Below are 24,281 nucleotides of genomic sequence, written 5' to 3' on the forward strand. Positions count from 1 at the left end.
TGATATTAAAGTAATGATCGATTACAAGCTTTTCAATTAAGAAAAAGAGAGAAAAGATAAAAGAAAAGAAAAAGATTAAGATAAAGAAATAAGTATTTTAAGATATTAAGATTACAAGCTTTTCCCTATATTTTGCATGCATGGAGTTTTTACATTCTAAATGTAAGCATTTTTTTAGTTCTTGAACGTTGGTCGACCACATGGTTGACCAACTTCCTTTGATCTTCCTTTGATCGACCACTTGGTCGATCAGCTAGCTCTGATCGACCATGTGGTCGATCAGCTTGCCCTGATCGACCAGCGGTCGATCAGATAGGCCTGATCGACCAGCTGGTCGATCAGCTAGCAGTGATCGACCATGTGGTCGATCCAGCCGCCAGCAGAGCCTCGATCCGATCTCGAATCGCGTCAAAGTTGAAGGAAGTGATTCATTCACGCGAATGAAGCATCAGAAGGAGAAGAAAGGAAAAAAAACAGGGAGAGAAAAACCTAGCTCTCTGATACCATGTTGAATAAAAAAATACCAAAAAAATCTTATTCCTCTCAATCCACCACCCTTTACATAAAAGATTTATTTATATACAAACTAGGAATCTTTCTAAGGAAAGAATCCAACTAAGAAACTATAATTAAACTAATTGACAACTACCTAATTAATAATATATATTACCTAATATGACCAAATAATATATTAACTAATATAACCAAATAATAACAGGCTTTACCAAAAGCAATCCTGTAAGATGACATTCCAATTGGTGTCTTAAAAGTAGTTTGATAATCCCACAGAGCATCCTTTAATCTCTTACTCTAATCTTTCTTGTCTGGCCTCACTGATTTCTCTAGGATTTGCTTAATCTCCCTGTTTGAGACCTCTGCTTGTCCATTTGTCTAAGGATAGTAGAGAGTGGATATCTTGTGCACAACATCATATTTATTAAACAGAACCTTCATGTGTCTTTTGCAGAAATGAGACCCTTGATCGTTGAGGATCGTGTTGGGTAAGCCAAACTTGTAAAAAATGTGAGACCTGACAAAATCCACAACAACTGAAGATTCATCAGTCCTGGTGGGGTGACCTCCACCAATTTAGAAATATAATCAACTTCTAAAAGAATGTATGTGAATTCAAAAGAAACAGAAAACATACCCATGAGATCAATACCCCAAACATCAAATACCTCGCAGAACAACATAGACTGAAGGGCATCTCATTCCTACGCCCTAAGTTCCTAACCCGCTGACAACATTCACATACTCTATAAAACTCAAAGGCATCACGGAATAGGCTAGGCCAATACAGAGTCTAGGACTTTTCTAACAGTTCTTTGTGAACCAAAATGCCCCTCCCTATAAGAAAAAATGACAAAATATAAGGACAAAATAAAACTCATTATCTAGAATGCACTGCCTAATCACTTGGTCACTATAGAACTTCCACAAGTATAAGTCATCTCAAACATAATACTTAGCATCACTTTTCAGTTTACTGACTTGTGCTTGTGTGAAGTGTAAAGTAAAGTTTGTGCAACTAAGTAATTAACGATGTCTACATAATAAGGGAGCTAACTTCGCAGCTAAAAAAACTGTGAGTTTAGAAAAGAATCTACTATCGGTGTGGGTTCAAGACTCCTCTCTATCCTGCTCAGGTGATCAGCCAACCATGTTCTCTTTCCCGCTCCTATTGCGTATCTCCACGTCGAATTCTTGGAGTAGAAGCAACCATTTGATTAATTGTGATTTTGCGTCCGACTTCTTAAGAAGGAATTTCAATGCTATATGATCAGAAAAAACCACCACGTGAGAACATAGTAAATATAATTTGAATTTATCTAAAGCGAAAACAATTGCTAAAAGTTCCTTCTCAACGATAGTGTAGTTGGCCTGAGCAACATCCAACATCCTGAAGGCATAATAAATGACATGAGATACTCTCTCCACTCTCTATGCCAAGACTACTTCCACTACAAAATCAGAGGCATCACACATAATCTCAAAAGGTAACGACCAATCCAGGGGTTAAATGATAGGAGTAGAGGTAAGGGCCTTCATGAGTTGGTCAAAAGCATCCTTACATGATTGATCAAAAACAAACTCCACCTCGTTCTACAACAAGAGGAAGAGTGGAACAACAATCCTATTAAAATCACCCATAAAGTGCCTATAGAATCCTGCATGGCCAAGAAAAGATCGAATATCCTGTACACATACGAGATAAGACAAAGATGAAATCACATCAATTTTTACCGAATCTACTTTAATACCGTCCTGAGAGACTATATGACCTAATGTTATCCCCTGCTCTAATGTTATCCTCTGCTCAACCATGAAATGACACTTCTCGTAACTCAATACCAGGTCAGTCTTGATGCATAACCTGAGATAGACTGTCTAAACATACGTCAAATGAGAAGTCATAAACAGTAAAATCATCCATGAATATTTCCATGCAATGCTCTAAAAGATCTAAAAAAATACTTACCATACACTGCTGGAATGTACCTAAAGCATTACACAAACCAAAAGGCATCCTCTGATTTATAAAGGTCCTGAAAGGGCATATGAATATTGTCTTCGGTTGGTGCTCTGGAGTGATGTGGATCTGAAAGTATCTAGCGTATCCATCTAGGAAGCAATAATGAGATATGTCCGCTAATCTCTCCAACATCTAATCAATAAATAATAGCAAAAAATGATCCTTCTGGTGGCTTGGTTAAATTCCTATAATCAATGCACACCTTCCAACTGTTCTGAATTTGAGTGGGGATCAACTCATTGTCTTTGTTTGCAACCATAGTCAGTCTTGACTTCTTCGACACCACCTGGACTGGACTTACCCATTTACTATCTGAGATCGGATAAATGATACCCGCTGGTAACAATTTCGTGTTCTCCTTTTTCACCTCTTCCAAAAGAAAAGGATTGAGTCTCCTCTGTGGCTTCCTTACTAGTTTCATGTCATCTTTTAAGAAGATCTTATACATGCAAATGTAGGCACTGATACTAGGTATATCTGCAATCGTCCACCTGATAGCTCTTTGGTATTACATCAGAAGACCTAGTAGTCTCTTCTCTTGATCAAGCTCAAGGTTCTGGGCAATGATAATTGGAAGTTTCTTGTCCTCTCTCATGTATGCATATTTCAAATGATCAGGAATAATTTTTAACTCCAACTGTGGTGGTTGCAAAATTGAAGGAAGCAATTTTCATGACCTGTTTTAACTGTACAAACTCGTGTACACTTATCTACCATCATGGCATCAATGTGATCAATCAAGAACTCGCTAATATCATCATCTGGCTTAGAATCCTCCTCTTCAAAAGAATCAAACACTATGACAAAATCTGATAATAAGTCATCACAAGTCTCATAATCCAACCCCTTTGATACATCGATGCTAAGCAAAGAGTGATCCTCCACAAGATATTTCATCGCATCAAGTATATTAACTTGCATCACTGTATCCCTGAATTCCATCGAAGGAGTCCTTGCATGAACATCTATCTTCATTCTGGCTATCTTCAGAAAAGGTCTCTCCAAAATGAGTGGAGTCTGACTTGAAGAAGAATCCCCTTCCATGTCTATAATATAGAAATCTGTGGCAAGATCAATTCCTTTACTTGACCAAGACACCCTCAATAACTCATGCAGGTCGTGCAAAACTCCTAATAGCCAGTTGAATGCACTACTCCTATCGCCTGCAAAAGTCCAATACCAAGTGATTGGAACACAAATCTAAGCATAATATTAATAGAAGATCTCAAGTCCAACATGTCAACCTCAAACATACTATCTCCAATAATGCAAGGAATGGTGAAAACTCCCAGATCATTGCACTTCTGAGACATTGTCTGAATGAGTGCGAATACATTTTTACCCATGCTAACCAATTCATTATCCTTTAGCTTCCTTTTGTGCACACAAAGGTCTTTCAGGAACTTGACATGTTTTGAAACATGCTTATGATTCTCAACATGGGTATGTTTACCTCCACTTTACTAAACACATCTATCAATTCTTGAACTCCCCTAGCCTTCTTTGTGTCAGAATTCTTCCTTGGCTGCACTTGTCTCTGTGGAAAAGGTAAGGGAATTGATTATCTAAGCTATGGGTGTACCTTTGAGTCTCAGTCCACACAACCTAAATCCTGAACTGGAATTGAAACTGGGGGTATAGGTTCCGAAACAAATCTACCACTCCAAAGTGTGATAACACTAACATTCTCCTCAGGTTTGGCATAGTCTAAGATGGTAACATACTCGACCACTGTGACTGTAACTGACCAAGGGTAGATGCAATCTGACTCATCTTCTTCACCAAGCTATGCATCATTGCATCATTCCTCTACTGATACTGTTGCATCCACTCCCTAAGTTCTTGCACTGATGAGGCTGACTGACTAGAGCTAGGAGCTGGATTAGGTTGATGGAATTGTAGCGGTTTGTTTGGAATTACATTGTTATGGAATCATGATGGCCTCTGAAATGCTAGTGGCGACTAATATGTCTGATGTGATATATTCCCATATCTCAGATTGGGATGATCTCTCGTGAAAGGAAATCCATCGTCTGGTAGCACTTAAGGGCAAGCGTTAGTAGGATGTGATGAGCTAGTGTAGACTCCACAAGTCTGAACTGTTTGAATTGTTGTGTAATAGGTTGCTGACTGATTGAGTGCCATATGTCTAAGAAGGGATGATATCTCATCTAGTGTACTCTCTATCTTGGGCTGCTTAGGGCCTGATGCTTGAATCTCATGGACGCCTCTGGTAGCCATCAATCTAGTCCCAAACTATTGATAATTCACAGCCACAATCTCAATAAGTTACCTAGTCTAAGCAGGTGTCTTGTTAAATAGGGTTCCTCCACTAGCGACATCAACCATACTTCTTCCTATCAATGAGAAATAATCCCTCATAAAAGTACTGAATCAGTAGTTAATCGTTAATCTGGTGTTGGGGATAACTAGCACAACGCTTTTTGAAACACTTCCAATACTCATATAAAGTCTCTCCTGTAACATGCTATACTCCATAGATACTTTTTAGCATCGCTGGGTCCGAGATGCAACAAAGAATTTCTCTAAGAAAATCCTCCTCATATCATTCCAATATGTGATAGTACTCGGTTGTAAATTGTAGAGTCAGTCCTTCGCCACATCTGCTAATGAAAATGGGAATGCTCTGAGTTTAATATCTTCCTCTGATATACCCTATGGTTTCACGAATTGATCATCTTCCTCATCGATAATCTCGATCATCCTTCTTCAAGGCCCAAAAGGGAGGTTGATAGCCTCGATTTTTTCTCATCACAGCTTGGAGGGGAATATAATTGTATCGGAGGATTAAACTAATTGTGTTACTGGATGCTCCTGCATCAAAAAGATATTGTGTTTTCTCATATGTGTCAAATGCATAGGTCTAAGATAACTTGACATGTATTGCTAGTGCAATAGTACAAGTCTATATAGATTGAGGATTAAATACTTGACAAATGATAAATTAGGTAGGCCAAAAATCAAATACTTGATAAGTGGAAAATCAAGTAGGTCGAGGACTAGATACTTGACAATGAAAGTCCGAGTAATTTAAGAATTAAAAACTAGGTGAATTGAAGTCTTGACAAGTTCAGAAGGATTAGATGCTAGGCAAGATGATGAAATCTAAGAGGGTGAAAGCTTTTCATACATATGATCTAGAAGTGAGACTTCTTATCACAATGAAGTCAAAGGAGGATAGAACCTCTTGTAAGAGAGTGTTTGAATTCAATTTTTAAATTGAAAGAGGAATTATTGGTGGGAATTAGACTTTTTAGGGAGATGGTTAAAATAAGAGGGAGAGTTAGATTTTTTTACCTAGATTTAAAGTAAATGATTTTGTAAGGTTGAGGAGCACTTCCCTTAGGGACAAAAATCAAATCTATAAAGTGACCGTTAAAATTAAGGATAGGAACCTAACTTGAAGGACTTAGTATCAAGATGATACATAAATGAACCCTAGTGAGACATTGAGGAGGTTTAAGGTTGAACTTTTGCTTGACTGGGTATTTGATGTTGTCAAAATTCACTCAGTATCATAATGAGTCATGGTTGACTTTTGATACTTAGATATGTTTTTAGCAGAGACATATCCTAATCTCTTTAGGGGCACCTTGATCAATCACAATTAATATCATTGGAGCTCAAAGATTTTAGCTTCGGATTTACATTCTACTAGGGAAAGTGGTTTTACCTTCCAAAGGGAGAGACATAACAGCATCATACTCATGACTTTAAGATAAGTGTTTTTTTTGTGTGTATTGCAAAGGGGGAAGAGTGATGAGTTTAAGTTAGAAACTATTACTCTATGATTATGATTGATTTATATCTTTGATTAGAAGTGTTCTTGAAACATATTGCCAAACATCATATTGTTTTATGGGATCTAACTTAAATGAATTACCAAATATCAAGATGAGGCATATTATTGTTGCAATCATGCCCCTAAATATGATTAATATTTGGGCAAAGTTAAAGTTAGAAAGATATTGTGTTTTCTCATATGTGTGTCAAATGCATAGGTCTAAGATAACTTGACATGTATTGCAAATGCAATAGTAGAAGTCCATATAGGTTGATGACTGAATACTTGACAAGTGGTAGATTAAGTAGGTCAAAAATGAAGTACTTGGCAAGTGGACTATTAAGTAGGTCGAGGACTAGATACTTGAAAAATAAAAGTCCAAGTAATTTGATGATTAAAAACTTGACAAATTGAAGTTTTAACAAGTTAAGAAGGATTAGATACTAGGCAGATGATGAAATCTGAGAGGGTGAAACCTTTTCGTATGAAAGATCTGGAAGTGAGACTTCTTGCCATGATGAAGTCAAAGGAGGGTAGAATCTCTTGGCATATAGATAATTCCCTATAAGGATGAATTAGTACACTTGTAAAATGGGGTGTGAGTGGAACTATACTTAAGAAGAGACTTGACCTTTACAGAGGTCGAAGTCATAAGTATAATCAACTAAAAGAATCTTTTAATTTATTGATACTTGAGTCAACTAGATAGTCAATTCAAATAGAAGGTCACCGGATATTTCTATTCAAGGGTTAATCAACTAATTATTCTATTGATGTCTAGTTAGTTGACTAGTCATTCTACTGATGTCAAGTTAGTTGACTAGTGTTCCAAGTTAGTTGACTAATCAACAATGGAAAACTTGAAAGAGAATTATTGATTTGACATCAATAAACTATAATAGTCAGGTGACCTACGAGCGTTCATCAATCGATTAAGGTTGTTGTGGTACAATAGGTTGACGATTAAGTCAATAGTTGATTGATTAAAGATTAAAAAGTTGTTTAAAGGATGAAAAAGAGTTGAAAGCTTACTCTATAAATATAGGCATGTGGAGCCACAATACCAACATTTCATATACTTTCATTCATAAACTTGGCAATTGTGTTCTTGTGCTCATTCTTGGTACTCTTTTTCTACTTATATATATTTTTTATAAGAAGTGAATAAAAAGGATGAAAAAGAGTTGAAAACTTACTCTATAAATATAGGCATGTGGAGCCACGAGAAGAATACTGACATTTTATATACTTGCATTCATAAGTTTATCAATTGTGTTTTTCTTTGTGCTCTCTGTACTCTTTTTCAACTTACATATTTTTTTATAAAAAATGAATAATAAGAATAAGAGATTTCTCTACCTCTAAAAACTTACTGAGAAGGAGAAAAAAATAGTAATTTGCAAGGGGCAACTCACAGACAAATCATAAATCGTGGAGTACACTCCACGAATTAATGGTTCCAAATTATATTAAAAGTTCTTACTTAATTTGTCTTTCTTATTTTTTTTTTATATTTCAACTGTATAACTCGATTTATAGAATTAAGCATGAAAATAAATAATTAACTATTCATCCCTGCTCTTTAGCCTCTAGATCCAACCTAAGTTAATAAATGAGAAATGAGTTACATCTAGTATACCACATGTGATCAAAGGAAGTAACATAAAATGCAAGGTTAATGAATCAACTCAAAAAAGATAAAGAGTAAATAAGGTAAAAAAGGGTACTCCATCATTTAAGATGCCTAACTAAGGCTCGTTAGCATCTCCAAATCCACTTACTCATTATAAACAAGACAATCAACCCTTTAAACTACTTAAGGGACAACATCAGAGTCAATTTAAAAAGTTGAGTTTTTTTATTAATCTAGATATTTAGCTCTTAGGGTCCGACTAATCTTAAAAGTGATCGGCTCGATCTTATAGAAAATTTTCACCAACCATTAAGGTAAATCGAGAAACATAAATGAATCCTAGAGGACGATCCAACATCATTTTTTTTCAAACTCCCCAAAGTGTAATGTGCTACAAGTGACATTTGAATTTTCGTTACCTAGGAAGTCCGTCCCACTTTTTACCATCATACTATGGCCTCAGGGGTAAAAAAATAGTTGACTTTTTTTTGATAATCTAAGTATACAACTCTTCGAGGTTCGGTCCTATGAAAGTTTTTCACTAGTTATCAGTGCAGGAAGTGTGAATGGTGCATCACTTCGCTGTCAATGTTCTAGAATTGTCTTCGTACTTGAGGAAGTTAATCCACTCCACCATCAATGTTCTAGGATTGTCTTTCCACTTGAGAAAATTAATTCACAGTGTATCATAATTAGAAATTGACCCGCACCTGATTAATTACAAAAATATCTTACCATTACACCACAACCTTGAAAAAAAAACATAACAAGTGGTCATAATATTTTAATAATTAAAATATCAAGGAATGACTCCTAAGTCCTAACTTTATTATCCATTTCTTAATAACAAGTTATTCAAGATAAAACATGGCGAGATAATATTTTTCAATTAAATACAAATATAATTCTAACTTCATAAGATGTGCGAGCGTCTAAGGCTCTTATTGGGAATTTTATTATAAATTGTTCAAGTTAAAAAATGGTAAAGGTAAATGTTACCGGGGGTGCAACGAACGCGGAGAGGACCGGAACTCCCGCGGGCTGTAAATAGAGAGAGGAAGAGCGAGATTGAATCAAAAGACGTTGATTAAATTTTAGCATACTAGCTAATTAATTAATTCTTTTGTTTTTTTTTTTTTTTAATGCCCATTCTTTTGGTCTCTCTTCTTTTTCTTTGCTAGCAAAATCTGCGGTTTATTTCTTATTTTTTATTGACGACGATAAGCGGGAAGTAAACGCGGAGGACAGATAGATTCCAATCGCTAAAGAAAGCCAGATTTCGGTGTTGGCTGGCAATGGAGGTAATGCGGCGCATTTCTTGGATTCTTTATCTTTTCTGTTGATGATGATTGATGAAAACAAAAACAAAAATTCAAAGGAAGGGAGTTGTTGTTGATCGCCGTGGTTTGTATCGGCTTGGCTTCTCTGTTTGATGACATTCCTGCGATGCGATGCAGCAGGGTGGTGGTGCCGGTGGCAACCGCCGTGTTAAGTTCGAAGCCGTCAAGGAGATGGAGTCGCCGCGCTTCCGCGCCGTGCTCCGCGCCACCAGCGGCCGCCGGAAGCGGACAACCGATGTGAAGAGTTTCTCCCATGAGTTGAATGGCGCCCAAGGGAACCACCACCACCACCAGATTCCCATTCGTAAGCTCCGAGGCCTCAGCAGCCCGGAGGTAATAATTAATCACGCATCCCTCCTGTTTTCTTCTGTGCTTTGTGCTTTATTTAGCTAATTAAGTTGTTGGGATTGATTTTGATGCATGTATGTTTTGGTGCATGCATGTACATCTTAGGAAGTAATGAGCGTGATTCGGTCAAAATTTAAAAAATTGAAAGAGGAAATTAACGCAGAATTGGGCATATTTGCTGGCGATTTGGTTGGGATTCTGGAAAAAGACACATTTGAGCATTCTGAGTGGCGGGAACCTTTGGAGGATCTTCTGATTCTTACTCAGAAATGTGCCGAGATGACACCGGATGAGTTCTGGTCATCTTGTGAGGGAATAGTTCAGAATGTGGACGATCGCCGCCAAGAATTGTCAATGGGCTTGCTCAAGCAAGTCCATACGCGCATTCTTTTTATCCTCACCAGGTGCACTAGACTGATTCAGTTCCAGAAAGAGGGGATGTGTGGAGAGCAAGAACATATTCTCGGCTTCCACCAACTTAGTGACCTGGGCTTTTACTCCGGATCAGGAGACGACGGTCTCAAGATCTCATTGAGTGCCAAAGACATGAAAGAGAGGATTATCATGAAGAGGTTGCAAGACCATAAATATTTTAATCAAGATGGTGGTGGCAGTCGCCACATGGATTCTTCTTCTTCATCCACCAGACCTAGGATATCATCCTGGAAGAAGCTTCCCTCATCCAATGAGAAGAATCAGAAAAAAATTCACGATCATGACAAGGATAAATCCCCTCCTTCAAAGAAATTGCTAGATCCATTCTCACAAATAGATATAAGTACTAAGTTGGGAGCTTCTGATTCTGATGGTGGTGTGATTCTAATATTAGTTCTAAGATTATTGATCATAGTTCAAAACCACAGTTACCTAAGGAAGAAGATACTTATTCTGAAGTTCAACAACATCAACTTATTGGAAAGCTAAAAATGATTTGTAGAATATGTGATTATGAAATACCTACAATATATGCGGAAGGTCATTTTAGAGTTTGTACGATGGCTGATAAATGCGATTCAAAGGGATTAACTCTTGATGAGAGGCTGGAGAGAGTTGTGGATGTTCTTGGGAAGATTTTATCATCCATTACACACAAGGGTAATTCAGATGGTGTAGAAATTCATAGTGAGGTTGTTAAAACTTGCAGTGCTTCATGTTCAGCTGAAGGGTATGATTGCCTGTCCCCTGGTCAGAATAATAAATTATTCTGTCCATCTTATTCAGATATCTTGGATAGGGAAGTCATTGGCAATCTTGTAGCAAATAATATGAATGAACTACAAGCAACTATGAGCAATTCATATAGTAGTGTTTTATCATCTGGAAGCATGACGCCACAATCACCACTAATGACACCACGAACCAGCCAGATTGATTTTCTATTGCTTGGAATCAAGTCATTTATTGACCATGAAAATGTTCAGCAGGTATGTTTCTGTTAATCATTTTATCATTCTCAAGACTGACATTTGATATGGTACTTTAATTTGCAAAATTAGTCTTGATGCAACTAATGTAATTGCAAACTTTCATATTCTTTTGCTATTGAACATGGAACATGATGAGGAACCAACTCCCCAATAATTTGATAATCTGTCATTTAATCATTTAAGTATACTGTTTGCTTTCCTGAGTTATTTCTTTTCTGTTTCTTGATTGAACTAACTTCCCTTGGACTTTATTCAGGGTTGGCTAGGGGTGAGCGAAAATTCGATTAAACCGAATAAATCGATCAAACCGAACCGAATTTTTAATTCGATTCGGTTATTTCGGAAGTTCGGTTATAAATCGGTTAATTCGGTTCGGTTTCGGTTTTAAAATTTCTTATTCGGTTAAACCGAATTAACCGAATTAATCAAATTAGAAAAATAATTTATAAATTTTAAGTAAATAAATTTATAAATCCCTAATTCATTAGTAAAATTTTTATAATATTTAAAAAAATTCGGTTAATTCGGTCGAAGACTGAATTAACCGATAAAATATCGGTTCGATTTGTTCGATTTTTATTGGAAAATTCGGTCGGTTTGGTTGGTTAAAAAAAAATCAATTTATTCGATTTTCGGTTAATTCGGTTCGATTTTAACCGAATCTCACCCCTAGGGTTGGCTATAAGAATAAAAAGACTCTAGTTATTCTTTACAGCTAGCCATTAGTTATTAACCTTGTTTTTTTCATATAAAACTTTGAGGAGGTTACTGAATATTTATCAACAATCTCATTTTACAGAATAGTAATACTTCAAAATACAACTTGCTAGAAGAAATTAGCCTAAGGGTTATTGCATACACTTTTTACATCAAGAATTGATTTCTTTATCAGCGTTGAACTTTTCCCTGCTTATAATCTTCAGATGTTCTTTATACCTTATGCTTCATCAATAAGTTATCTGCAAAATCACCTAATCTAAAACATTTTCCTATTGTGTAGAATCGTATATGCATTTCAGTTGCTCATAATACAAGATCTACTTAGTCGAAGAGATCTTGGCTGTTTCTTATTGTATGTTTTGGTTATAAGAATTTCTATCCCCTTGTCAATGTTATTCTAGATTCAAACTTGGATAAGAAGAAGATAAGCAGCTGTTCATAAGAAATGCATTTGTGAATTTTTTGAACTTCATACTATTACCCTTAGTACAGTGATTAACATTCTTTGTAGTTGGAATCACGACTAAGATTATTTGATATGAAGATGAGAAAGTAAAAGTATCGGAAAAAATATACACCATGGTTTGAGGCAATATTAAGCAAAAGTCTTTTCTTCCTCATCATATGTTAGTCAAGGAGAATAAATAAATCCAGGTCAAATACAAACTATATATTTCATGCACATTTTATCACATTATTATTAATTACATGCACGAAATATGTACAATAACCCCTATTATGTGTAGCTCAAATTTATCTGATTTATTTAGATACTTGATGGCAAGGCTGAGTTTACCTTTTGTATCAGATTCTAAGGGAATGTAGGTTAGCTCCCCTAGAAGTAGCAAAGTCATCAAAATCGATTTTTAAAATTATAGAAGATGGAGGAAAGGTGGGCTTGTACAATGGTAGATGATTCATGATAAAAGTGTTAGGATCAATCATAGATAAACCAAAAGGCTAGAGTGGGTAATAGTGCTTAACTTAAAAAATGAAAACCTTTTTCCCTTGCAAATATTTTGCAAGGTCAAACAAACTAATTAAGTGCAGCGAAAATATAAAACAAGAAAAGAAATTGTTAATACAATGGGTTTTACATGGTTCAAAACTCTCAAGTTCCTTCTCCACAATGTATGACATGTAAAGAGAGACACCTATGCACTCCACTGTCTTTTCTCTTTCCTAGGGGTAGAGAAGCCTCTTATAAGAGAACTTCTTACAATGTGAGGAAAAGCAAATCAAACTTGTAAGAAACAAACAATAATAAAATAAAACTTAAACAATAAGAGCAATAAGCATTATCTTTAACTTTTTCTTAAGCCTTTTCACCACTTTTCACCAACTTAGACAAGCTCCCCTTACCTCTTTGTTTATATCTTTCAAGTTGCCTTGAAACAAGCTTCAGTTTGTTGTTCTACATAGATCTAGTCGTCGACTTAGCCTTTTTTCATTCGACTGTTTTTTTATTACAAAACTTGATTTTAGTTAGCCAATTTGCAAATCCATGTAAGCCATTAGACAATTGTTGCCTTTGCCAAATCAATTGTCACGTCCCAAGAGACGGCTGTCTGAAAAATTTCGATAGCATCTCCCCTGTAACAATTCAACTTTCCTAAGTATATATCAACATAGAGGCCTACACGGCCGAAATAACCATACAATACATGTAATTAACTACTAAACTACATGGGTAAAGACCCACATGGCCACAACAATACATACCACTCATCATCAACTACAATTTCCACTACAACAACGAAAAATCGACCACGATTATACAAAACTCAACGTATATCAAAATCTACAACAATGCAGCGGAACATAACGATAACATCTACAATGAATTCCATATAACGGATACAAAACCACAAAAATCAAAATAAAATCTGAAGAAAAACCATACGAAGGAAGACCAACTTCGCCTTGCTATGAGATGGGGACAGTCCGGCAGAACTCCAAGCTTCAAGCAACATCCTTATCTACTATCTGAGGAGACAGAAAATCCCAGGATCTGGGTGGTGAGTATAAAAATACTCAGTAGATACTAAAACGAAAGTGCACAATATGACAAGGTATCAAAAGAATATAAGCATAGATATCAAAAGGTATACAGTTTCAACATGATACTACAAGAGCAAGGTCAACATACAATATGATAATCATGTATGTCATGTCATACAAATGCAGCAGGCATATAACGACAATTTCATAATCGTATAGCAACAAGTGCATCAACTATAAATGCAGTAAACAACAATAAATGCATGCATGATTACTGTCTGCACTCGCCACCCCCAGTCATCCAACCTGTGCAGTGAACTGGGGCGCCAAACAGGACAACTGCACACCCTCCAACAATAGACCACTACACGTGAGTGGGGAGAGAGGAAAATATCACCGTCTACCGTCAACATCCCCAAACACCCAACCTGTACAGTGAACTGGGATGCACGGCAGGAATCATCCGCTCCAACAACAAACCACTACACGCGAGGGGGAGGGGCAGTCTTCAGGAGAGCTATCTAGCTAGTCCTGGTAGCACCCAACCTGTGCAGTGCTATAATGCTCTCACCCAGCCTGTGCAGTGAGAGTTAACAACAACATATTGTGCTATGATGCACAGTTCAACAAATAATTACTACAACATCAAGATATGTGCAACATCAATCATGATGAACTAACATAGATAAACAACAACTAAGAAGATTGTATTGATGATGAACAGATGATATCAAGGTCAACGGTAAGTGTCAAGCAACGAATTAAGACATAAATGCTATAAAAATAGCAACAGGATAACTACGAAAAAAAAACCTGTGTTGACCAAACACAGGAGTACCCACCTGGTGTGACGCACGTCGCAATAAAAACTTTTCCGTATAACAGGATCTGCAAATCAATATCCTATAATTTAAAATAAACAATACTCACTAACTATGATGATCATTTTAATTCTATCAACAATAGTCATGATACATTAAATCATTATCAACCCCACTTAACTAAACCTATTCCAATTAAACTCAAATTAACCTAACCAATTTAAATCCATTAACCCTAATGTTAACCGGATCTAATGTTAACCTGCATCATTTCCAATGAATCAAATTAAACAGATTAAATCAATTATTAATTAAATATCAAACTAATTAATACTTTAACTGACTCATTAATTATCTAATTAAATTTATTTAACTATAAGCAAACCTTAATCTAAAGCTACCGATACAACCTAAACCAATACTTAATCTAATCTCAACTAATCCTATTCCAATTAGGATTAATTTACATTTTAATCAACCGATACAAGCTCTAAAACAAATCCAAAAACAGAGTCCTTGTTCCTTGATTTTTATGATTATCACTCAACCAACGTTATATAGCATCTAACAATGCACAAGGCATTTGAACTTACTACGCAAATAATCAGTTTATAAAGAAACAAGACCAATATCAAGTTATGATAACATAAGTCATTTTGACAAGTTTATTGCCATTTATGGAAATTATAATCAAGTTTAGCATTCATGTCCTAGAAAGCAAAGCTTCCTAATAGCTTGACAAAATCACACGAGCTCGGAAATATCTAGCAAGATCCAATTTATCTAATAAAGGAAAGGCTTTTACCATAGGACAATTATCTCAATCCAATCAAGAAAAGAAGAATTCTGTAACAAGAGAAAGCATCAATTTATCAAATATCTACAGGCTCAGATACCTCACCTAACAATTAAGAGTTGTGGGGTCGATGAGCCCAGAAAGCATCGAAGCATTTGACGTCAAACTGCGCCAATTCCTGCCCAAGAGCCAACATGTCATCGTCAGGCCCCTGTGCGATCGGCAACACCGCATCCGTCGTCCCGCTCTGGCCGCCGAGATCGAACCCTGGCTTGCCGAGCCAACTCATGGGGCGGAGTCGCGAGAGAGGAGAGGACGCAAAGGGCAAGGGCTTGGAATTAGGAGCGAACACGAAGAGCTTTGCGAGGATGTGCGGGAGGCGGTGCGGCAGGCAACAATGGCAAGGACGGCGGCGTCGGGTGTCTTCTCCATGCGGCGGGCAACATCAGGAAGGGGACGGTGGCGGCGAGCTGTGCAGAGGGGAAATCGCGGAGGAGGAAGGAGGCGCAACAGCAGAAAGAGTCGCAATTCCACAGTGGCGGCAGGGCAACGGCGGAGGGGAGGAGAAGAGGAGGAAGAAGCAGTGGTTTAGGGTTGCTCACATCGGCGACCTTCTTATAGCTCTCCTTTCCCGAGTTTTTCGCCGGCGGACTCAGGTGTAGGCGGCGACATCCGATTCCGTCGGATTCGGACGTTGCACGAGACGCGGGCACAGGGGTCGTGCAGGAGGCAACGGGCGGCGAAAAAATCGCAACACTGTTTTAATTGGGCTTCCTAACGGGTTAACTAGTTTAACTCAACTCGATCCATTAACTGTAGGGCTGATTTAATTGGCTAAATGGCTGAATCAATTGGGCTCATTATATGGCTAATTGGGTCTCAATAATAAGTCCAAATTTGAAATCCAACCCATACAAACTTAGACCTTAATACAATCTAAGGTTTATTTACCTCATTTAATCTCCTAACCAATCAACTTAAACCTAATCCCCTTAAATTATTATTATTATTATTATTATATATATATATATATATATATATATATATATATATATATATATATATATATATATTAGAGCTTAATTATATTTAATTAAACCCTAAAAACTTCGGGTACCTTACATCAACAATCTGATTTGGGCTTTTATTGAGATTCAATTGACTACACTAGTTGACTCCCAAATAGAGAGCAAGCAATCCACATAAGATATACCTCACTTAACTGCCCAGTTGATTGAATCGACAATCAAAACATAACCCTTTTGTTTGCAAGTAGAACATCTTGAATCAACTCCCCAATTGACTCAACACCTAGTCAAAATGATATCAACCTCTGGTTGATTGGATCGTTGACTATAATCATACTATAGTTACTCCTTGCCTAAGTGAAAGTCTATTTGAAACCCAATACAAATCACTCGTGTAGACTCGCACAACTCACTAAGATTTTACTTGTTGTCTAGCTTTACTTTACCCAAGAGTTCATCTCCCATTAGATCCTTAGCCCTTGGATGTTCCAAGCCTTTTGCTTGTTTCACATGTCATCCTTTGCTAAATGCCTACGTAGTCCACCTCTTACAACTCCCATCAAAGCTATTGACCCAAGTTAATGATCCTCATCCTATAGTTCTTCAGATGTCCTGTCACGATCCGGGAGATAGCCGTCCGAAAAGTTTCGACAACAACTCCCCAATATCGCTAACAATTCCCTGAATATAAACATGAATATACATCGACCACATGCGGCCGAAAATATGGACTACACATCCAATCATACTTACACAAGTAACCATAACACAGATAATGAAAAAAAATGACCTACACGGCCACCAACACATCCTAAATTAAAATAGTGCACCTCGAGAAAGCCGAAGAAACCGTATATACGGAAATCCACATAAGATGTAAAATCACGCAACGGAAAAATCGCGACAAGAACCATAGTGTATATAATCTGTCTACAACCATATCGAATGTAATGAATGTTAATACAACCATATCGAACTACTACTAAAATGAATAACTTAAATCTACCAATTCATCTGATGTGAGATGGCGCAGCTGGCAGATCCCTGGCATCATCCGTAAGCTCCTACCTGATATCTGGGAAAATAGAAAAATTCCAAGGTCCAAAGGTGAATACAATTACTCAGTGGGTAATATAGACAAATAGTGCATGAAGAGATAAAATAAAGATAAAAATTACATACCAAAGCTCAACAAGATATCATAAATAACTCTGCAGGTAGTAAGCAACTAGAATAGTCTCATGTAATGCACCATATGAATGACATGTCAAACAGAGTGCAACAATCAAGAATCAAACAATAAACAATCAAATGCAGGATCAGTGTGGTCCAATACGTATATATAACATGCACATGATGCGCGTATGCATGATGCAACTGTCCCACTCGCTACAGCACTCGTGCAAGCATCTGAGACTGGGAATGGTCGACATCGGGGGATCAGTACTCCGTGCCCTACAATCAAGTAGTCCGGTGATCCAGTAGCTATGATAAGCTACGTATCCTATGGTCGATATCTGTCCTCTAATACTCTCCGAGTACCACCCCTATCCGGTGTCGGGATCAGATCATCGACTCGGCTGCGTACACTGCCATACAGCCATCGACTGCGTACACTGTCATACAGTCGCCATCAATATGATGGAAGTAGGGTATCATAACCATCTATATAAGTATACTACTAAAGGTCAACTATAATCACGATAAACCCACATCATTGGGATTTACAATCGTTATCATGTATCATGATGAGATGTTCATTTCATAGTGATTAGCACCTACCAGGCTAATCAATAAACGTAGATATAAGTCCTAATAATCTCAAGTATCATAAGAAAAGAGTTGTAACAAATATTGATCGCAATTGTTGTATCAAGGGTGGAAATAAAATCAAGAACAGTAAACCAAGGTCAACGAATATAGGGTGAAGCATGATATGAACATGATTAATAAAAAAAGTATGCAAATAACAAAATAAATAGAGTCAAGGTATCAAAAAGTACAAATATTGTAAAAGGAATCATGCACTGAAAAGAGAGTAAATCTATATTGATCAAATACAAAGATTACTCACATGACGTATCACAAGTCCTTAATAGAACCACCATTGATCAAATACAGAGATTACTCACATGACGTATCACAAGTCCTCAATAGAACCACCAAACAAATCCCTCGTATCGTATCAAACTCCACTGATCACTCAGGATCCTCCAATCGGAAACCCTCGGTCCAAGCCAAGGTTCGGTCCTTCCCTTCCTGCCGAGCTCCACTGTCAACTCCACTAATTTACCTAGCAGCCGAAACCCAATTTCATCCAACAGATCCAAGTAACGCAGCATTAACCGACAATCCTCACCTTCGTTTTGAAGCCTAGGACTTGCTCACCGGCGAGGGAAGGCGGCGACCAGGTCTGTGCTTCAACAACGGCTACGACGGCAGGGAACAATCAGACCGTCGGCCTGTGCAGCGGCAAAGAGGAGGCAGTAGCGGCGGCTGCTCGGCGACGGGGGTGGCTAAGGTGGCGGCAGACAGGGGAGAGGCGGCGGCGTGGTGCTTCCCGCGGCGGCCGGTGCTGGGGTAGAGGGGAAAAAGTGTGGCGGAGGGGAAGGAGAGGAGGAGAAGAAGTGGCGCCTGGCTTCTGGTCTTCTCCACGCTGTGGGCGGCGAAGTGGTGCGGCCGGCCGGGCGGCGTCGGGCTTCACAGGCGGCAGAGGGCGACCTTGATCAGGCGGCGTCGGGCTTCACAGGCGGAGGGCGGCTGCAGCAAGGAGGAAGAAGAGAAGGCCGGCGTTTTCTCCGGGCGGCGAAGGGGCTGCGGTGGCAGGCGATGGAGAAGGGGCGAGGGGTTCGGGTTGTTCGGCATGGAAGAAGAATCGCGAGCTTGGAGGGCTTCGGCGCGATTTCCACCTGAACCGGTTAACTCAATGCGGCGCCCGTAAACAGGTTTAGGGTCTAAATCCAATTAAAAACCTAGGATTTATTAAGACGATTGAACTGATTACTATACAGGAATCAGGTCCAATTTTAGTTTATTTGGTTCACTAACCAAACGACTTCTGATTTGACTCAAATCAGTTTCGTTTGGTTCATCTTCGCAAGACGAATCTTTTCGTCTGGTTTATTTTATCAAAATTTTTTTCAGCACGAACCAAGTCATGTTGGTTCGGTTTGGTTCAATCTCGATTTAGTTGGTTCACTAACCACACGATCTTCGATTTGATCCAACCAAGTTTTGTTTGATTCGTCTCCGTAAGACGAATCTCCTCATCACGTTCGTTTTGACAGAACTCTCTTCCATCATGAATCCATTTAACCGAACCAATTAAAGTTTACTCTTTTATTGTTTAATTCTAACTCTAAAATTTCTAGGATATTACATGTCCAATACCATCCTTCAATGATCTCCTAAACTTTAAGTCATTGATCCAAACTCTCTTAGCCATGCCAAGTCAAGCTTTGTGAGTTCTACTAACGCAACCTAATATTTCTTGTCCTACAGTCCCTCGGACGTCCCACACTATCCTTCGTTGATTTCTAGTGGACCTTTAAGCCATTAGGCAACACCAAGTCATCAACAACAACACTGGCAAACCTAATTTAAACCATGGATTGAAATTTTGAGCCGTATCGCGCGATACCGATGAAAAATTTCGTTCCGTTGACGGACTGGCACCGACACAGCGATTCCAACCGGGAGACGCCTCCAGAGGCGTCGCTCGGGCCCGGCGATGCCTCCGCGTGCGACCGGGGGGGGGGGTGCACATGGCAAGTCGCGATTTTGAGTTTTTTTAACTTAGGGTTTAATTGAAATTTTAATAATCAATTCCTAACTATAGTTGAAAATAATTTAAATAGACTTTATTAAAATCCATAAAATTATCTTATTATTTTTTAAAAATAATTTATTTTTTTAATTTTAAATATTTAGATTAAATTTTTTATTTTAGTTATATATTTTATATTTTCAAAATACCGAAACTATACCGACATGGTACGATACGGTACCGAAACTGTATCGTTCCGGTCCAGGATCGAAACCTCGGCACGGCTCGATATTTTAAACATTGATTTAAACTCTTTGCCAAACATATCAAAACACTTTAATCAAACACGATAATTTATGGTATAATTGCATTAACATGAAAAGCCTAGGTTAGAACTTATCAAGTTAGTGAAAGTTCAGATACACTCACTAAAGTTGAGTGGTGTGTGTGCATGTAATGTTTGTTATGCATACAGTTGCCTTTTAAGTTTTGCGACATCACATAAGCTCTTCTATAGACACATAAAACTTAAGTTGTATGCATTGTGAGAACAAGAAAATGATGGTTTATTTGTGGGTGTCATGATTAGTGAAAGCTTGAATGCAACTTCTTGTCTAGGCTTTGCCTCCATTGCTACAAGCCATATCTATGTCTTCTACTCTTCTTTATTTGTGATCTTCCTAATCATGCTATTCTCCCTTTCTCCCAATCAAAATTTTCTTCACACAATAGTTGTGGTTCAAATTTTATCCAACTCTTCTTAATTATGCATTATATTGTTTTGTGGGGTCATGATGCAGGCAATTCTCGAGCAATTAAATTTAGGAATATTTGGATTTTGAGATATTGTTTTATTGTTGTTGTCATTCTCCTAGAAGCAGAAGGAAAACATATTACTGCCTATTCTTGATGTCACAAAGGACATTATTCTATGAATTTATGGTTGAAGTTGGAGTTCCTATACATGATGAATAGTTTGGAGGGAAAAAAAATTCAATCTGATCAGAAAGTTGCAGTAATATATGAATATTAATACTTACCTTAATAGCTTTAAAAATATTCCTGTAGATTTGCAAATTTTAGAGGTGATCTATTGCTAGTGTATGAGGTTGCGTGAACATACTAGTTCCACATAGGAGAAATATTTTATGATTGACACAATGACATAGGAAACATTGAAACTTCTTGAATGACCTTGTTGCCTAAGTCGGAGTTGAGAAAAGTTGTGTAAGCCATTTATACAAATTTTTGAATGATCAACTTCATTTAGTAAGCCAAGTTATATTTATATCTGTTTTAAGCTCCTAGACATATCATAATAGATTGTTTGCTTATTTTATTTTTCTAGGCAAATTATGAAACTTTTATATAGGAACATGTCCTGAAATTCATAGTCTGTCTTGACTATAGAGTCTTCATTTTTACGCTTCTATTGCATCACATATTGGCAGATTGAGAGTTTATTGGATATTGTTCGCTGCATTGCAAAAATGAAGACCTACAATTACAGCTCCCTTGAGGATTTGCACTCATATTTAGAAGATTTGAACGCAGTCCTAGATACTAGAAAGGTTGATGCTCTTGTTGTTGAGACATTTGGAAGAAGAATTGCAAAACTATTACAGTAAGTTGCAGCTGCAAAATCACATTGCATATTAGATTGTGGCAATGAAATTCAGATTCTTTACAGTTTTTCATTAATTGTTTTATGTTAATTTGTATCTGTAAGAAAACTATTTCTTTTATTGGATGCTGTAATGTTGTTTAATGATTGAATTAACAGGGAGAAGTTTATACATCTATGTGGTCAGATAGATGATGGGATTAAAGATGTCATGAATGTGATGGTAGATGAAGATGGTTCTGTAGGAAATTCAATAACCTTGGGATCCAAGATCAAGGATCGAACTTCCATTGAGGATTTTGAAATCATAAAACCAATAAGCAGAGGGGCATTTGGACGAGTTTTCCTTGCAAGGAAAAGGATTACAGGTGACATTTTTGCAATAAAGGTAATGGCAACCTACTTGTGCATCAGAATAACATTATTAAAGATTTTTTGTTTTCTAATCGAACTATATTTATTCTTCATCGGTCATTGTCTACATTTTCAATACTCCAGCATACTGTATGGAGACGCTTAGTTCCTTTCATCTGAGTATCCCCATCTAAACCTGATTCAACCTTATAATACCATCCCTTGTTGCTGGGTATTTTATGGAAGAAGAATCATGGTGTATATTTATTCTTAATCATGTTGTTCCAGTTTATTTAGTCAATGATGAGTATTTACCTCTTCAATTAAATTACCTAATGCAATCACTTCCATTTCCCTTGCTCTTCACTAATTGTATTTCATGGATTCATAATATGCTTACATGAATTCATTGCGTTCTATTGTGAACTATGTAGATCCTATTGGTCCCAACACTATTCTTACATATTTGGATATTTCATATGTTAATCATGTAAAATATTTTAAGGTATGGATAATTCCAATGTCCATTATTGCATAATGACAATGATGAACATGTGTATTATGTTCCTTGCCAATTGACATTGGTAAAATTTATCATTTCGCCCTCCATAGACATGCGGCATAATTTGTGCTTGTGTACAAGAGCGATGCAAAGTGATGCATTAACTTGTTTTTAACATAATACTTCTCTTTGACTGTTATTCATGGGGTAATTATTAGTACACAAGGCAGTCCCCTCTTACTATTTATATCTATTGCTGTATTATATTTTACATATACATCCTATTTGCATATTTACAAATGGACCCTCAATATACCCCTAAGTTGGTTAAAAAAATTTATAAAACTCCAATTTATATTTAATTATAGAACCTATTAGAGACTTAACTATTAAATGCTAAGAGTCATTAGAATTGATATAAAAAAATAATTACCTCCTTTACCTTTTCAATGACAAAGTAGGAATCAAATTATATGTTTTTATCTTTTCATGAAATACTAGATGGAAGCAGTTTACATGACAACCTGAAATGTAGCATTATAGTTTTATCTGCTTAGTGGCCTAATTTAATCGTCAATTGCTTGAGGTAGATAGGCTCACATGCTAAGAACTATGATCCTATATTGAGTTTCTGCACTTGGTCATTACAATAGCTCAATATAGATCATTTATTTTGCAAAAACCAGCCCATTTTACATCCAAGCAGCCTAAAATATAGAAGAACCTTCACTGGGGTTAAAGTATCACAAAATTTAGTGTTTCCTTCCATTGATCATGACATGGAGTTTTAAGAAAATGACTACTGTGTATGCCATGTCATACACTGCCACTTAAGAGAGCTGGATTATGCACACATCTTATAGTTTTTAGCAACTGCATGGTAGTGACCAAGTCCATGGTTTAGTATTTGACAATTGCAGATCCTATAGATTTCTGAAATATAAGCTTCTTTCCTCAATGTTTGACAATTGCAGATCCTCTATGTTTTGATTTTTTTGGTTTTTTTTGAAGTGAAAAACTTCTTTGGCTGATAATATGTTTTGCTTTTCATGCTTGTCTAGGTACTTAAAAAGTCTGATATGATACGCAAGAATGCAGTCGAAAGTATTCTAGCTGAACGTAACATCTTAATATCAGCTCGTAACCCTTTTGTGGTAAGCACCTCAATTAATCTTTGGGCATTCCAACTCCGCTAGAGTCCCTCTATTCAGCATTTCATTTATGAATGAACAGGTGCGCTTCTTCTACTCCTTCACATGCAGGGAAAATCTTTACCTTGTAATGGAGTACTTAAATGGAGGGGATTTATATTCCTTGTTAAGAAATTTACATTGTCTGGATGATGATATGGCACGCACATATATAGCTGAATTAGTGAGTAATACTTTTTGATAGTTATATGTTAATGGTGCATAAGGAAAAAGTTATATCTGAACTTTAGGGGATATGATTTTGGAAGTAATATTTCAGGTTCTAGCTTTGGAATACTTGCACTCCATGAATGTAATTCATCGAGATCTTAAGCCTGATAACTTGTTAATTGCTCGGAATGGTCATATCAAGGTCAGTACCTTTTTCTT

The 24,281-nt window shown here is 37.1% G+C and overlaps 1 protein-coding gene across 1 annotated transcript in view; it reads left to right on the forward strand.

Moving 5' to 3' along the window:
• Positions 1–9,425: 9,425 nt before the first annotated feature.
• LOC141813226 (putative serine/threonine protein kinase IRE) overlaps positions 9,426–24,281 on the forward strand; it is a 30,953-nt gene continuing 16,097 nt past the window's right edge. Inside the window, exons 1-9 of the mRNA XM_074701153.1 lie at positions 9,426–9,647; positions 9,768–10,490; positions 10,526–10,784; positions 10,884–11,086; positions 21,673–21,845; positions 22,005–22,233; positions 23,763–23,855; positions 23,935–24,075; positions 24,172–24,264. Coding sequence (XP_074557254.1) covers positions 9,426–9,647; positions 9,768–10,490; positions 10,526–10,784; positions 10,884–11,086; positions 21,673–21,845; positions 22,005–22,233; positions 23,763–23,855; positions 23,935–24,075; positions 24,172–24,264 — 2,136 coding nt within the window. The remainder of the gene's footprint in view (positions 9,648–9,767; positions 10,491–10,525; positions 10,785–10,883; positions 11,087–21,672; positions 21,846–22,004; positions 22,234–23,762; positions 23,856–23,934; positions 24,076–24,171; positions 24,265–24,281) is intronic.

This window comes from Curcuma longa, chromosome 20 (genome assembly GCF_044706935.1).
Source record: "Curcuma longa cultivar G26 ecotype Majalengka, Jawa Barat chromosome 20, ITB_CL_G26_1.1, whole genome shotgun sequence".
Classification (NCBI taxonomy): Eukaryota; Viridiplantae; Streptophyta; class Magnoliopsida; order Zingiberales; family Zingiberaceae; genus Curcuma; species Curcuma longa.